General features: G+C 40.8%; 1 protein-coding gene and 1 pseudogene across 1 annotated transcript in view; both read left to right on the top strand.

Annotated features, from left to right (window-relative positions):
* LOC142139809 (tripartite motif containing 13-like) overlaps window positions 1-17,284 on the top strand; it is a 693,488-nt pseudogene that overhangs the window by 353,766 nt on the left and 322,438 nt on the right.
* Window positions 1-17,284, top strand: part of LOC142141019 (uncharacterized) — a 98,682-nt gene that overhangs the window by 69,513 nt on the left and 11,885 nt on the right. The window contains exons 12-14 of the mRNA XM_075199081.1: window positions 5,095-6,187; window positions 9,218-9,255; window positions 13,952-14,000. Coding sequence (XP_075055182.1) covers window positions 5,095-6,187; window positions 9,218-9,255; window positions 13,952-14,000 — 1,180 coding nt within the window. The remainder of the gene's footprint in view (window positions 1-5,094; window positions 6,188-9,217; window positions 9,256-13,951; window positions 14,001-17,284) is intronic.

Here is a 17,284-nt window from a genome sequence, read left to right as displayed (position 1 = left end):
CAATGTCAAACTACACCGTCTTTTGAAATCCTCCCAAAAAACACACACCCCAAAAATTTTTACGGTGTTGAAGCGAAAACAAAGTCTAACTGAGGAAAAGTTAAGTGCCGATAAAAAAAAAATTGCCAACATGCCATTCTACACACGCAGTGGCAAAGAGAGAATGAGGCCTTCGCCTTTCTATATTAGTGGCAGATCCAAAAATGTTACCGAGCCTACAAGTGGTGCACAACTACTGTTACGCGTCAAAGCCGAGCTGCAAGATAACAGTAAGGCATTAGAGGATAATGTTTGCTCTGAATCAGAAATGACACCAACCCCTGTGGAGAGTCCATCCAACAGTGGGATGTCTAATCGTGAGCATTCTGTTAGTGTACCCATAAAGAAGGGCCCTTTCAGCAGTTCTGCTGATGTATGACTGAACAGCCCGAGTGTAGCCAGTGATACACCAATTGAGGATGCCACTTTGGAAATAGAACAGGATGAGGGGGAGATTTGTGTAGGCAACGAGGGCGCTAATGAGGATGTTGATGAGGATGAGGTTGTTTGTGTAAGTCCTGCACCAGTGGCAGCAGTTCTGGCACGTGACAAGAAAAAGGCCATTGTCATGCCTGGGCATAAAACCAAAAAATCCACTTCTTATGTGTGGAATTATTTCTACCCAAATCCAGACAACAATTGTCTAGCCATTTGTAGTGTATGTCAAGCCACAGTCAGTCGAGGGAGGGACCTTAACCATCTTGGAACCTCGTCTATGTTACGCCATTTAACGAGAGTTCATGGCAAAGTGTTGGGAAAAGCTGAAAGTTCTTCGGAAAAAAAAAACAGCACTCCATCATCAGCTAAGACCCTCCAGTCACCGACATCCACCACGCCATCCTCATCAAGATCCTCAGTAGCGCTCGGAGTTAGCCCTGCATCCCACTTATTAAAGCTGGATGACTTCTGCACTCTAATTGATTCCTCTGAAGAAAGCGTTAGTCCCACTTCTGCTGCTGTTGCTGCTGCTGGGGGTGAATCGTCAGCCCAGAGGCAGGTCAAGAAAATGAGCAGTCCTACATTTCAGCAATTAACTGTGAAACAATCATTTGCTAGGGGAAGCAAATATGACAGCAGTCACCCAGTCGCCAAGCGAATCACAGACGCCATGGCTGCAATGTTAGTGTTAGATCTGCGTCCAATCTCCACAATAAATGCAGCTGGTTTTTCACAGTTAATTGAGGTTTTGTTTCCGCGTTACAGAATTCCATCGCGACACCATTTTTCCCGTAAAGCAATTCCACAACTATACCAAAAAGTGTGTAAAAATTTAGAGATTGCACTGAAAAATGCCATTCTGCCCACTGTCCATTTAACCACAGATATGTGGACAAGTGGAAGTGGCCAAACCAAAGACTATATGACTGTGACAGCCCACTGGGTTGGTCATTCACCTTCACCAGCAGGAACAGCAGCAGCATGTACACCACTACGTAACATTTGTCACAGGTAGGCCATTCTTTGTATCACCGGCTTCACTAACAGGCATACAGCTGACAATTTGTTACGCAATCTGAGAGATGTGATTGATACATGGCTTATACCACTTGGACTCTCCCCAGGATATGTAATTTCTAATAATGCCAACAATATAGTGCGAGCATTACATCTGGGTAATTTCCAGCACATTCCCTGTTTTGCTCACACCATCAACTTGGTGGTGCAGAGCTTCCTACGAAATAACCGTGAGGTGCATAAGATGCTTTCGGTGGCCTGTAAAATTTCAGGCCATCTCAGGCATTCAGCCACAGCATGTAGGAGATTACAGCAGCTCCAAGAGCAGTTTAGCTTGTCCTGCCACCAACTTAAGCAAGAGGTGGTAACTAGGTGGATTTCCACCCTGTACATGCTTCAGAGGATGGAGGAACAGCGCAAAGCCATCCAAGCATATTGCACAAGCCATGACATGGGGAAAAAAGGGGGGAAGTATTTCAGTCTTGCACAGTGGGGAATCCTTTCAGTGCTGTGCAAGGTGCTGAAACCATTTGAAGTTGTGACGTGTGAGTTGAGTGCAGACTCTGCTAGTTTGAGCCAAGTCATTCCTTTAATTAAACTATTGGAAAAGCAGCTTGATAAACTGAAAGAGGAGCTGAAAGCAAGCAATTCAGCAAAGTATGTTGGCCTTGTCGATCAAGTACTTTATTCGCTTCGCAATGATCCTTGAGTTATTAAGATCTTGAACTCGGATCAGTACGTTTTGGCCACTGTGCTTGATCCAAGGTTTAAGACCTACATTGAGCCTTTACTTGTAAATGAACGAGATGTGAACTGTTGCAAGGAGCTATTGCTCAGCAAGTTGGCCGCTGAACTGGGCCTCGGCTTGACTATCATTATCGGCAGTTAACTTTTCCTCATTTACAGTTCTTTTTTGCTTCAGCAGAGTAAAAAAAAAATTTGGGCGTGTTTTTTTTCCCTGGATTTAAAAAGACTATGTACTTTTACATAGGCTTTACCAGATGATGTACAGGAAAGACTACCATCAGAACTGGTGCCAGCACCTGCTTGCTGATCCTGCTCATATGTGGACTGATTTGAATCCATTTTAATGAGCCCAAAGCACTTGTAGTGAAAAATATTAAATATATAGTGCTGCTAGATAAGACTTTCAGCACCAGAAAAATTGTAGTTTCACACTGGGGAATATAGGACACCCCAAAACACTTGTAGTGTAAAATATTAAATAGATAGTGCTGCTAGATAATACAGCAGTTGGTAATGTTTGCAAAAATGCCTACTCTATCCTACTCTCTTCCTGCTATAACAATTGCTAGAAGAATTGCTAGAAGAATTTCAAGAATAATTGCAAGAATAATGTATAGAATAATTGCTCTGTCCCTGCTATAATGCTGCCTGCGACCTAACCCTGCTCTCTCCCTCTGTCAAATGGCGATGGATTGCTGTGGAGGCGGGTATTTATGGATTTCAAATATCGTGAGAACTGAGCTCCGAGATCCGACATCACGATGACGTTTTGCCTCAATTTCGATTCTGAATTTGCGCCAGAGTACTGAGCCTCCTAGGCTCGGTACTCGGATAGGTGAAGTTCGGGTGTCTAAAAAAAATTAAATAAAAACGATACCATTATTCCTGTCCCTGTAACTAGTTCAAATTTTGAGAAAAGTATATATTTGCTTATAGTAGTTCCCCTATGGGAATACAATATGTATTTTGTGTAGGTACAGGTGATAACATTTTGGGGTAAATTTCCCAGAAGGGGGCATAGACAGTGGTTTCTTTTGCACCCCTGGGAGTCAGGACACTTGCTGCTCCTCAGTTGTTTCCTGTACCTTGCATAGAAGTTGAGCACAGAGCCTTCTGTCCTTGCTTTAAATTGTCTTTTGTTTGTTTTTATTGAATCAATCTGTTTACATCCACTCTATCCAACTACTCCTGTAGAAACTTAGGTTATAGTGGCATAATAGTACCTACAGGTTCATCTAGTGTTCCTGTTGTATGTTTTTGTTTTTTGGATTATTTGGGTGCTTACTGTTTTATAGCAATATGTTTGCCCCTGGCCTTCTTCAACTGTTTTACTGTGCAAGTTCCCAACTCAACTGCTGAGAGAATATTCCATGGGTCGATCACCATTTATTTAAAAAAAAGTTCTCGTTATTTTTAGCTTTTCCTCCTTTCAATTTCACAGTAAAACACCGCCCCACCTTCAATGTCCAGCACTATCCAGACTGTGTGGGCCACATACTGTATGGAGAGCATAACAGCCACACGACACAATACCCCCACTGCTTTGCACGCTGTTTAGTCATCATGGACTACGCATTGCAGGACTGCTCCTCCTTTTAACCGCAACATATCCCCACTTGCTAAACTCTCTCCACCCGCCCTCACAACAATAGCGATCCATCGCTGGCCAATGTCACTTTACCACTCACACACTTACCCAAGGTCTGGAGTCTTCTGCATCACCCCCTAGGATGGTGTGAAAAATCAAAGGTTTCAATGAGATGGGAACCTCATGGCCATACTATATTTTAAATTAAATACATTTATTTGGTAATATCTTTAAGATCTACTCTTATAAAAGTAACTTGATTTATATTTAAAAATAAAAAAATCTCGGTAGTCGCTGCAAAACTAGCTCTGAAGAGCTCCACTGCAAAGTAAGCATTTAGTGCACTGATCCTATATAAAACATGGGGATTTCCCACGGCTTGATCTCAGCACACAGCGCTTTAAAAACTGTCAAAAAAACAAACAAACTTACAGACAATAGGCTGCTTTCCAATCTGAGAACATATAATACGGATTTTACCGGTATTGGTAAATTACTGCAGTTTCTATTGGAGCATATGAGTAAACCATGGCTATATACCTTCTGCAGTGATATTGATTTCATCTATGATAAATTGCTGCTCTGTGTCTTGTTGCTCCTGAATCTATATACCAACTATGGGTCAGATGTGTTACTGTCTCTTTAAAAGTTCTACTTCACTTGCGTATTTTGTATATACTGAGGCTGTGGACATTTCTCATGTAAGTAACACACTAGTTACAGAGGTCATGGACATTTCTCATGTAAGTAACACACTAGTTACAGAGGTCATGGACATTTCTCATGTAAGTAACACACTAGTTACAGAGGTCATGGACATTTCTCATGTAAGTAACACACTAGTTACAGAGGTCATGGACATTTCTCATGTAAGTAACACACTAGTTACAGAGGTCATGGACATTTCTCATGTAAGTAATACACTAGTTACAGAGGTCATGGACATTTCTCATGCAAGTAACACACTAATTACAGAGGTCATGGACATTTCTCATGTAAGTAACACACTAGTTACAGAGGCCGTAGACATTTCTCATGTAAGTAACACACTAGTTACAGAGGCCGTAGACATTTCTCATGTAAGTAACACACTAGTTACAGAGACTGTGGACATTTCTCATGTAAATAACACATTAGTGACTTCGCCTTCTTATTTTCTTTTGTTTCAACTGTTTCTTTTCCCAGTTAATCATTCTCATCTTCAAAAACTTGGCTTATGAAGCATGCAGAATTATACCTAGTAAAATTCATGTATTTATTTTCAGGATGAAGAAATATTGAATGGAAATATGTCACATTTTAAAATGACACCAGAGGCACAGTCTGACACCAACCTGCATGAAGACAAAGTAGATCGGAACCCTTCAAGAAGTTCTCCTGTAATAAAACATTGTCCTGTCAGCTCACCAACTAAAGCAATGCTACCATTGCCTAAGCCTACTAGCTCTTCAAGTGGAAGAAGAAAAGGATTGGATCAAACTGTATCTTATCTCCAGAGGAAATTGAATACAGCGTCCCCAAGCAATACTAATATAATCAGCATGTCACAAATGAGCTCCATTGATACATCCACAAGTTCAACTAATTGTATAGCTGGACAGGCCAAACAGTCTACAGAATCTTTTAATGTTAAAGATAGGTCACAATCTATAGACTCTACAAGTGGCAATGATAGGCTAGCCACAAAGCTTGCAGACTCATCAACTAGTAAAGGTAGGCCAGTGGAACAGCCTGTAGGCTTCATTAATGGTACAAATCTAACGGTGACACTGTCTAATGATCTTTTTATGTCTCCACATGCAAAGACTGTGAGCTACAACAATGCTAACAAGTCAAAGTCTGTGATCTATCCTAATGTTAACAAGCTTCCCTATCAACAGTGTATAGATTCTCTTCAAATGAAGCCATCAGTTAAAGAAAAACCTGCGGTTTCTCCTAATGTTAACATGTCTTTATATAAACAGCCTAAAGCCACTACTTTAGTTACAATGTCTGCTGAACCCATGACACCAGTAGTAAATAAAAGACCAGCAGTACGCTCTTTAAACTTTTTGAATGAAGAACCCACTAAGATTCCCAATACACAAAGCACATCAGATCCCCAGTCTTCAGTCTCTTCTCTTGCACAATATGTGGAACAACCAGCCACACGGCTTAGCGTACATGGTGCTGCATTGAATCAGAAAAGCCGACTCGTACAAGAGAAATCTGTGGAAGAATCATCTCAATCTTTTAAAGACCAAACCAATCCAGTGTCTGTGGATTCTCTTATACCACCTGATGTCAGTGCACCAGAAACTGAAATAGAAGCACCACTTGCAGATTTTCCCAGGCCTCAAGAGATGGCAGCGAGACTTGGTATGTGAATACACCTTACACTGTCATGAATGGTATATGGATATGTAACTGTGTTTCACTAGAACAAAAAAATCATTATCTGAAATGCAATTAACAGAATAGTTTGCTCATGCATGTTTTGTATTTACATTGATTGGTATTTGGTGTGACATAGCTAGTCTTGCTGTAAATTGTATCAGGTTACATATTACCTAGAGGACACTTAGGTGTAATTTACACCAGGCATTTGCAATGCAAACAAGGGAGTTGTGTATTCGAAATGTTTTATATTAAACTTAAAGTTTTTTATTTTTATATTTACTTTCCAGTGAAAACAGATACAGATGCTGCATATTACAATATAGCTAATCATTAACAATCAGAGTTGATCTTCACCTGGGAACAGACATAAGAATTTAGCTCTTCCCATATATGTGAAAGAGAAATCTCTGAACTTTCCTGTCAAATTTGCTTTCTTGATTATTTAAATATCAGGTTCACAAAACTGATACTTTAGGTTTTTTTTCATCTGGGCTTTGTGCAAACAAATGCACTTAACTGAATATGACTGTGGAATTTCCCAAATTGGAGAGTAAAATTTAAAAAGTACAAAAAGGAGACATAACATCCTAAACTGTCACTCGGGGTCATTGTATTGCAGTAAGAAATGATAAATTACCCCATAGTGTTACTTTACACTAATACTACTACTACTACTGCACATTATAATGACTCAGTTACATCTTGTAAAACTGCATTTCAGCAGAAAAATGAATAATCTCTTTTATAAAAAAATATTTATATGCGTGTTACAAAAATGGCTGAACAAGGGCCTTATGACGCCTTTACAAAAAATTATATTTAACATTTCCCATCTTTTATTAAATTTTCGGCCTTTTCTCCTACCTATCCTATCCTGCCTGTCTGAAGAACCAGGGGCCTGATTCATTAAGGATCTTAAATGAAGAGGATCCTTATTTCAGTCTCCTGGATAAAACCATGTTACAATGAAAGGGGTGCAAATGAGTGTTCTGTTTTGCACATAAGTTAAATACTGGCTGTTTTTTCATGTAGCACACAAATATCAACTTTAAATTTCAGTGTACAAATAAGCTATCAAGTATTTTGTGTGTTACATGAAAAAACAGTCAGTATTTAACTTATGTGCAAGACAGAACACTCATTTGCACCCCTTTCATTGTAACATGGTTTTATCCAGGAGACTGAAATAAGGATCCTCTTCATTTAAGATCCTTAATGAATCAGGCCCCACATTCTTATTGTCGATTAAGCAGGTGCTTATACACATATATCCTGCTAGAAGGCCACTCTTTGGGAGTTGTCTAACCATCCCCCACTAGTAATAAGCATGTCATCCTCCTTGCCCTTACTTGATTTATGAGGAGATGCAATTACAGTGAGCATTTATCTAGGAAAAAGTCTCTTAATAAGTAGTCAGTGAATTTATGGTAGTTCCGCAAGCTTTGCATGTTCTTTGTTCAGTCTTTAGTAGTTTCTTGTTGCAAACTGTGCAGTTCTTTAGCTTTGCTAGTGGGAATAATTAATGACGCTCATCGTCAGGTCTGGTTTCAGCGGTAATTTCTGTGATTATCAGAGGTTCGGGATTTTCAGTGGTTCCCTTTTTGGAGAGACGACAGTCAAGTTTCAGTAACTTCTTAATCAGCCATATAATTAGTTTCATTATCACATCCACAATAAACATGATTGCCAAACCCTTTGGTACCAATGCCAATATTCCCAATATCCAACATAAATCATTACTGAGAACTTTGCCACTGAGGTTATGCATCCGCACAAAGGCATTTTCAGAGTTTACTTTCCTATGAGTGCAAATTTGTGAGCACTCCTTCCCTTTCTGTTTCTCACAGTGGCATAGGCAATTTTTCACTTATCTGTTTGCTTCACACTGGGTTAGGGAGGCCTTGATCCCTACTTCAGTCACAACTATTCTGTCAAGACATATTAATACCATAAGACAGTCATTTCTATTTATCAGAACAAGACTCCCCTGATTTGAAGACTTTGCAGTGTGATGCGTAAATCCAGGTGTCTTTTTTCTGTTGTTTCACTGCCATGGGAGGCGTCAACAGGACTTGATAAGGACCCTTGTATCTGGGATCAAGACTTCTCCTGACGTGCTTTCTCACAACAACTCAGTTCCCAGGTTGCAGTTTATGGGTATCTGCATCAAAATTAGGCCTCACATCACCTAGACCAATGTTAAGCATTGAATTTAGTGGTGTAAAGCACACCGACACTGGACTGTGGAGCATTGTAAACGTGTTCTGTGGAGTGATGAATCACGCTTCTCTGTTTGTCAGATGGGTGAATCTGGGTTTGGTGGATGCCAGGAGAACTTTACCTGTCTGACTGCAATATGCCAACTGTGAAGTTTGCTGGAGGAGGGATAATGATATTGGCCTATGTTTCAGGCTTTGGGCTAGGCCTCTTATCTCCAGTGAAGGGCAATCTTAATGCTTCAGCATACCAAGTCATTTTGGACAATGCTATGCTTCCAACTTTGTGGCAATAGTTTGGGGAAGGCCATTTTCTATTCCAACATGACTGTGTCCCAGTGCACAAAGCAAGGACTACAAAGACATGGTGTGATGAGTTTGGTGTGGAAGAATTTGACTGGCCCGCACAGAGCCCTGCCCTCAACCGCATCGAACACCTTTGGGATGAACTGGAACGGAGATTGCGAACCAGGCGTTCTCGTCCAACATCAGTGCAGTCATTACAGTCCCTGTTGGTGTAATGGTCTATTGTCTGAATACTTTTGTCCATATAGTGTAGGTGGCAACCACACGTGGCTTGGAAGCTGAACTGCAGGGGCCCATAGCAGCTGCTACCTACCACAAAATGGCTGCCTTCACTGTATGTAGGCAACAGGTAAACCCTAAATGAAAACACAGTTGCCCCTTATTTCCTAAAAGTAGTTATCAGAACATCTTCTCTACCGTATACATACTGCATGTATATGTATATGTGTGTTGGTTATTTTAATAATTGCATTTCTATTTATTTCAGAAACTCATTCTAAACAGAACAGCCACACTGTTCTACAGGTATGTGGTAATTTGACAAGGCCTGTTTTAACTTATATGTTTAACTCATATCATATGCTACAGGTATAAACTTAAGGTATTGATTTGTGTGCTGTCTCCCAGTATAGAGCCAAATAGTTATTGGTGCATAGGGATAAGATCACAGGTGCTTATTCACACTTTGCATACACCTGATTCCCATTTCATTGCATTACATGGGACAAAAACATAGGAACATTCACAGAGCATAAGAAATCATAGATCCCTGTGACATTTGGGGTGTAGTTTCTATGCACTTGATATTTTCTGTTGTAGGTGTCTGAATTTACATGGGTGATCTTATTACAATATATTTTGATCAAATAATAATAATTGTACACCTCAAAGGTATTGAGGATTGAAATTTAAAATAGTCTAATATAAATTTTTTAAGTTGAAGATTCTGAAGGTGGGCGTTGTACAGTATGGATTGGTTTAAATGAATGTTTAGCCCTTCTCTGAGGTGCCACCCCTAGGGAGTGATTTAGTTATCGTCTGAAGTCTGTTGTTCTGCTGCACACTCCCAGGTAGATTTGGTATTTCGAGCCCTTGCAGGACCATTTTGCACAGGACTAGTCATTTAGGAATTGGGGCAAATAGGCATATGGTCAGGGCCGGTGCTAGGGTCGATGGCGCTCTAGGCAAAATCGGCGCCTTCTCCCCCACCCCCGCAAAAATCGGCGCCCTCCTCCCCCCTCACCCCATCTTTTCTTACCTTGTCTCACCACCGCCGCCTCTCTGCTCCGTCTCCTCCCCTCCACTCACTGACACTAGTGAGTGGAGGGGAGGAGACGGAGCAGAGAGGCAGCGGTGGTGAGCAATAGCCTCTTCCCCCCCCTCCCCATGCATCTGAATGCTGTGCGGCGGCCGTGACAGGTATGGTCAGCGGTCGCCGCACAGTTTTAAAATTAATTTCCAGTTCTGTGGCGCCCTCCAGGCGCCCTCAAGAGCCCGGCACCCTAGGCAAGTGCCTAACCTTGCCTAATGGGAGCGCCGGGCCTGCATATGGTAAAGAAAAGGGGACACTGCCTGATTCCTTGTTAGGTGATGATTCCACACTAAGATATATAATATATAGGAGTTATCATCTGAACATGCTTTCTTTTCTGCCTAATGAAACGTCTGTGGTGAGCATTACTTATTCCTCATTCCATAACCTGTACATAGTTCTCTGTTTATGTCTTCACCTTGAGGGAGCCACACAGTGTTGTCCTTGAGTGTGAACCAGGTTATCCAGAAAGCAGTGTAGAATAAGGAAAGGATGTGGTGTAGCTTGAGTTGAACAGAGTTGAAATGATGAATTAGCCACTGCTTTGCTTTGTATTGTAATGAAAGGAGTACTAGTATGTGGACATCTGTGCCTCCCTACATTGTAAGGATATCTGTGACCTTTCTATTGAGAGCTCTCCTTGGACCTGATCTAGCTCCCCACATATGGAAACTCTCTCTGCCACGGTGTCCCACAAATATAGCCCTCAGTGTGATCTAAGCCATTGTAGGGGGTACCACAGTGCTGGTATTACTGTATGCCAAGTTTAAGTACTTCACAATCTTAATGTGTGTCTATTGGAAGATAAGAGTTATAGGGGGTATTCAATTGTTAGCGAGATCCCCGGAAAACGAGCGCTCTAAAAATATTAGCGTTAATACGGTAATTATTCGCTAAATTTCATCTCGCAGCTCCCTGAGCTGCGAGATGAAATTCAGCGAGTAAACTACCGTATTAACGGTATTTACGCGCATATTACCGTATTAACGCTAATATATTTTGAGCGCTCGTTTTTCCGGGGATCTCGCTAACAATTGAATACCCCCCATAGACTGGCTCAGGAAATGCTAATCTTTATATTTTGATCACGTTGATAGTGTCAGCATAGACGTCCTAGTTGTTCTGATTAAAAGTGCTTCTATTAAAGGTAAATCCTGGGAGGCTCTACTTTACAATGGAGATGCATATGGCCGGCCTTTCCAATAAATTAGAGGGACTATAACCTCAAACAATGTATTTACTTAATTTTGCCTATCGCAGGGGAATGCATATAACAAACATAGTTCTAGGCTATCCCTCTGTGCAGGATCTCAGCAAATTTAGGGAATTGTATCTGCCAACCATTTTTTTGCTCCCTGTCATCTTTTCAGTCCTTTTCGGGCTTGGTCATGTCCCCAATATCATACTCCACCTCAATGATGTCACATATATCCTTTGTCCTTATTATATTGTGAAGGGATTATCACTCATCAATAAGACTAGCAATTAGAGATGGGCGGGTCCGGTTCTCCGAGAACCGAACCCACCCGAACTTTGGGTATCCGAGTACCGAGCTAAGCAGCTTGGTACTCTCCCGCCCGTTCTGTATCCAAATCGAGGCCGAACGTCATTGTGACATCGTCGGATCTCGGGGCTCGGTTCTCGCGATACTTCAACTTTATAAATACACGCCTCCACAGCAATCCATCGCCATTTGACAGAGGGAGAGGGCAGGGTATAGTCATAGGCTGATTAGAGCAGGGACAGAGAATACAATATTGTTCTTGCAATTGCTCTAACCAAAATCGCTAGTGCAGAGAGGAGGATAGAGGTTTAGAGGTTTATTATTTTTTCTTAATATTTGGCACTCCCCAGCGCTTTTGGGGTGTCCCCCATAATTGTGCATAAATATTTCTGGCTGTCAAAAGTCATATCTGTCAGCAGTATCTACCAACTAATTTTTAGCACTCCTCAGTGCTTTTGGGGTGTCCTCCCTAATTGTGCATTAATATTTCTGGCTGTCAAAAGTCATATCTGTCAGCAGTATCTACTAAATAATTTTTACCACTACAAGTGCTTTGCGCTCAGAATGGATTCAAAGCAGTCCACATATGATCAGAATGAGCAACCAGGTTCTGTCACCAGTCCTGATGTTAGTGTTCCCAGTACGTCATCTGGCCAAGGCGATGTCAAACAACAGAGTGTTTCCAAATCAGTGCAAAAAACAAAAACCCCCTAAAAAATTACTGTGTTGAAGCGAAAAAAAAGTGTTACTGAGCAAAAGTTAAGTGGCGATAAAAAAATTTTTGCCAACATGCCATTCTACACACGCAGTGGCAAAGAGAGAATGAGGCTTTCACCTTTGGCTATTAGTGGCAGATCCAAAAATGTTACCGACCCTACAAATGGTGCACAACTACTGTTACGCGTCAAAGCCGAGCTGCAAGATAACAGTTAGGCATTGGAGAATGATGTTTGCTCTGAATCAGAAATGACACCGATCCCTGTGGAGAGTCCATCCAACAGTGGTATGTCTAATTGTGAGCATTCTGTTAGTGTACCCATAAAGAAGGGCCCTTTCAGCAGTTCTGCTGATGTGTACCTGAACAGCCTGAGTGTACCCGCTGATACACAAATTGACGATGCCACTTTGGAAATAGAAGAGGATGAGGGGGAGATTTATGGAGGTGACGAGGGTGCTAATGAGGATGTTGATGATTATGATGCAGACAAATACCAAATTGCCTTTCTCAATTTCTATTTATATTCTAGATCATACAACGGCTGAATAGTTTTCTATTTTATTCCTAGTGGAGAGGGGATCTGATGCAGACAGATACCAAACTGCCTTTGTCCATTTCTTTGTATATTCAAATTTCTAGTTCTACAATCTATGCAGGCTGCTTTTTTTATATTCAACTACAAGTGGACGGCGGGGGGGGGGGCCTTAGATAGCCACCAAAGTACCGTGGTCCATTTAATTCTACTTTCTAGCTCCACAGTCTGTGCAGGCTGCTTTTTTAATATTCAACTACAAGTGTAGGGTGTAATATACACCCAAAGATGATGGCTACATTGCCAATAATCAAAGAGGGAGGAGGTAGACAACCAGGTTTGACTGTATAATTTGCAGACAAGTGTTCACATTAAGGACGGCCTACCAGGGATTCAACTGTTTTTTCATAATTTATTAGCTTTAGAATTACCTCACTTATCTAAGAAACTGGTGGAGCACTAAATTAGGTTATTTTAGACCCAAAAAATTGTATTTTTTTCAAAAATAGCAAAACAAAACCAAACAAAACCAAAACCAAAACACGCAAGGGTGGTTTTGCAAAACCAAAACCAAAACCAAAACACGAAGGTAATCCAGATCCAAAACCGAATACAAAACCAAAACACGGGGCTCAGTGACCATCTCTACTAGCAATATACCTATGAGAGGAGATACAGGGATTATGGGGAAGAAAATAGGGATTATAGGGAACACAAATCAAACAATGACAACTGAACCAAATAGTGAGTTTTGCATTCAGATTAACTAGCACGTTATAGGTGCTAGTTAATCACTGAGCAGTATTTTAGGAGAATATTTCAAAGTTGTAATTAATGAAAGTGGCGGTAGGAGGTTGGGCTGTGATGTGGTGTTTACACTTTCGCATAGTATTCCGCTACTGCATTAGGCTGACTATGTAGAGGCATCCGTGCAAATCCAAGGCTTTTTGTGGTGTGCTTCATAAATTAGGTCCATTGTCTAACTTGCACTAGAGAGATAAAAAACTAATTGCTGAATTGTTGCTCTGTGCAAGTTTTCACTTGTTAGTCAGTAACTCCTTGTTGTTTCTCTTCCCAAAACTCAGCTATAACTGGACTTCATATCACAATGCCCATTCTTACGTTGCTGAAACATTAATTTTATTTATTTTTTAGAGTCCAAGAACCTTAGATTCTGCAAATGATATATCACAAAGCAGAAACGGTAAGTAAGATAGACAACTCCAAAAAATATAAATCATTTGAGAACATTGCTATTTCTAATAACGAACAATAATATCAAGTTAATAAAATAGGCATTGCAAGCATTAACCTTTTTATGGTATGCAATAGTTAACCTTCCTACCTAGTTCTCTGCACCCCGCACCCTCCTTCCCAGTTCTCACCACTCTGCCACCTCCCAAGGTCTCTCCATTCGCTGAATTAGCTTACTTACCTCTCAGCTTCTTCTCTTCCCTCTTCCCCTACTTCTCTCAGCTGACGCACATCTGACCTATTAAATCACACTGTGGCGCCGTCACTGTTAGTACTAAGGGTGCAGGGATCAATGCACAGTTTGGGCCCAGCCCCTCTAGGATAAGGGGAAGGGACCCTCAGACAGTGGGACCCACCAGAGATTTCCCGGTGCCATTGGCTCAGTCTGACGCTGCGCATTTGCTATTACTACTACTACTACTACTACAACAGGCATTCTCCACACAAGCCAAAGTAACTGATTTGAGTTTTGGCTGAACTGCAACACTATCCTGTAATGTAGCACCACCCTACTACTCGGGCTCCTTGCTATTTCCACTTGATTGTACCATGCTCCTTTTATTAAAATACTTGAACACACTCATCTATCTATTTCTAACAGACTCAATCAAAAAATAGATAAGATATTAAAAAAAAAATGAGTTTTTTGTCTAATTAAAATACTATATATTTTTTGTTCCTCTGAGTATTCTCCATCATTAAGCATCCCCTGATAAAACAGACTTATCATCATCATCTATTTATTTATATAGTGCCACTAATTCCGCAGCGCTGTACAGAGAACTCATTCACATCAGTCCCTGCCCCATTGGAGCTGACAATCTAAATCCCCTAATATACACACAGACTGTGAGAGACTAAGGGCAATTTAATGGCAGCCAATTAACCTTCCATTATGTTTTTGAAGTGTGGGAGGAAACCAGAGCACCCGGAAGAAACCCACACAAACACAGGGAAAACATACAGACTCCACACAGATAAGGCCATGGTCAGGAATTGAACTCACAACCCCAGTGTTGTGAGGCAGAAGTGCTAACCACTAAGCCACCGTGCCGCCCAACTTATCAATGTGTTCTCATAAAATATTATTTGTGTAAGGTTTTGGCAGTGGGAGAAAACTGTCCACTTTACTCCAATAATTCTACAATTAAAGCAGCATAATCAATTACACTGGGTAGCTATCTACAACATGGGTGCATGACGCACTTTATACCATTTTTGCAGAATGTAGAAGACCATTACCTGTGACTTCACTTGTATGGCCATATGACAGCAGAAGTGTCCTCTTCTCCCACAAGACAGTGTACTTTAATAGCAGTTGTATTCTGCAAGTTGTGTTTACCACGGTGCCAGCCAGCCAGTCCTCTGCATGTTTCAGACCCAGATTTGTATGCTCATGGTTGTCTTCTGAAGGTGTACAGGCATTAAAATCCTCCCTCTGTTTAGGTGCCCTCTGCTGTGTTTCAGACTCAAACTTATATGTTCTCTGCTATTCTCTGTAGCAGGTATACAGACAGCAAAATCTTCATTCTGAATATTTGCCTGTACCAGCATTAGGTGGTGTCTGGCTTTTCAAGGAGTTAATGCAATCACTGAGATGGGATAATGGCATTGAGTGGAAATACCTTACTCTTCGGGCCAGTCTCTGTCAATATGCACATGCTTGAGCTGGGTCGCCAGTTCGTGCATATGCAGTGGAACGGAAAGCCTAGAACTAATAGAAAAATATTTAAAAACCTTTAAAAAAAAATTTAAAAAAAGAATAAACCATTTTCATTATCTCAGGATGGCGATAAAAGAACAAGTATTGGAGGTTACTGCCGGCATTTGCAGTGCTTTTACTGGCGATGACCCTTTGTTGTATTGAGTGAAATGAAAAAAGTCCTATTACATGCAAAATCAAGTGTTTTTTGCCCTTTTATAAATAATCTCTAAAGCTTAAAAGTAGGTATAATATTTCCTTGGTTTATCCTTTTATTACAAGATATTGATTTATAGAAAATACTCCAGATATTGTGTGTACCTTTTTAGGCAAATACTAAATGTACTCCATTTAATAGTAATTTAATTTTCATCAAGAGTTTGTACACAGGAGCGTCAGCAAAGTCTTTTAATTGCTTGTAAAGGAACACATATATGGGGAGATACAATCGATGTGCCAATGGATATCACCGCGATGTCCGGCTGTGTACATTGCCAGCCATTACGGTTAGGGGGTGCGAGGAAAAATGAACAGAGTTTCCATCCTCAACATCAGTGCAATGTGTTTACTTGGACTGCTCTGGAGACACACCACGCTGAATTGAATCTCTCCCACAATGTATTGAAACATCATGTGTTTGATATAGTTCATGGATCATCATCATCATTTATTTAAGAGGGACCAAAGATTCAGCAGCACCATACAGTCAGCAATATAGAAACAGAACATATTGCAAATAAATATTGGAGCAGGTGAACAACAATAGCAGAAGAAACGTGTACAGGAGGATAAGGCGGTGAGCATAGGAGACAAGAGGTAGAGAGGGCCACACTTGTGAGACCTAACATTCTAGAGGCGAAGAAACAAATGGAAACAATGGGGTTGGTGGGAAACAAGAGGAATGAGAATGTTGAGTGTGAGGAGGGAGTTGTCTTAGGAGCACTTTTGAGGGAGTGCTTGAAAGACTGGAAGTTTGGAGCGAGTCTGGTCACTTAAATCACTGAAGTGCCCTGTATTATTTTAAACTATATGAGTACCAAATGTATTATTTTACAAACTGATAAATTATGGTAAATAAAGGCATCCTTATTGAAATGTGCTACTCTTTATGGAATGTACAAATAATATAGGAAATACATAACATGAGGATGTGGGGACTTCTACTAGTTATAGGAAGAGGAAAATGAAATCTCCAAAAAGGACTACACTTCTCTTGGGGGATTCCATTATAAGAGGCACACATCTGGAAAAAGCTACTGAAATAGAGAAACAAGTAAGGTGCTTACGTGGAGCCACAGTTCCAAGGGATAAAGAACGCATGTTAAGAATTGTGAAAGCAGCAAGAAAAGATGGGAAGGTGGATGTCATTGTCCACCTAGGGACAAACGACCTGGCTAATGCTGAAGTCATGGCAGTGAAAGATTAATTTAGAAAGTTAGGGACTGCTCTAAAGCAGGTGGCAACCACTGTAACTTTTTCAGCAGTATTGCCAGTACACAGAGGTGAAGACAGAACTCATTGCATTATAAACT

Source organism: Mixophyes fleayi, chromosome 2 (genome assembly GCF_038048845.1).
Source record: "Mixophyes fleayi isolate aMixFle1 chromosome 2, aMixFle1.hap1, whole genome shotgun sequence".
Taxonomy (NCBI): Eukaryota; Metazoa; Chordata; class Amphibia; order Anura; family Limnodynastidae; genus Mixophyes; species Mixophyes fleayi.
The sequence above is the reverse complement of the archived record's forward strand: the minus strand, read 5'-3'. Positions and strand labels throughout refer to the sequence as shown.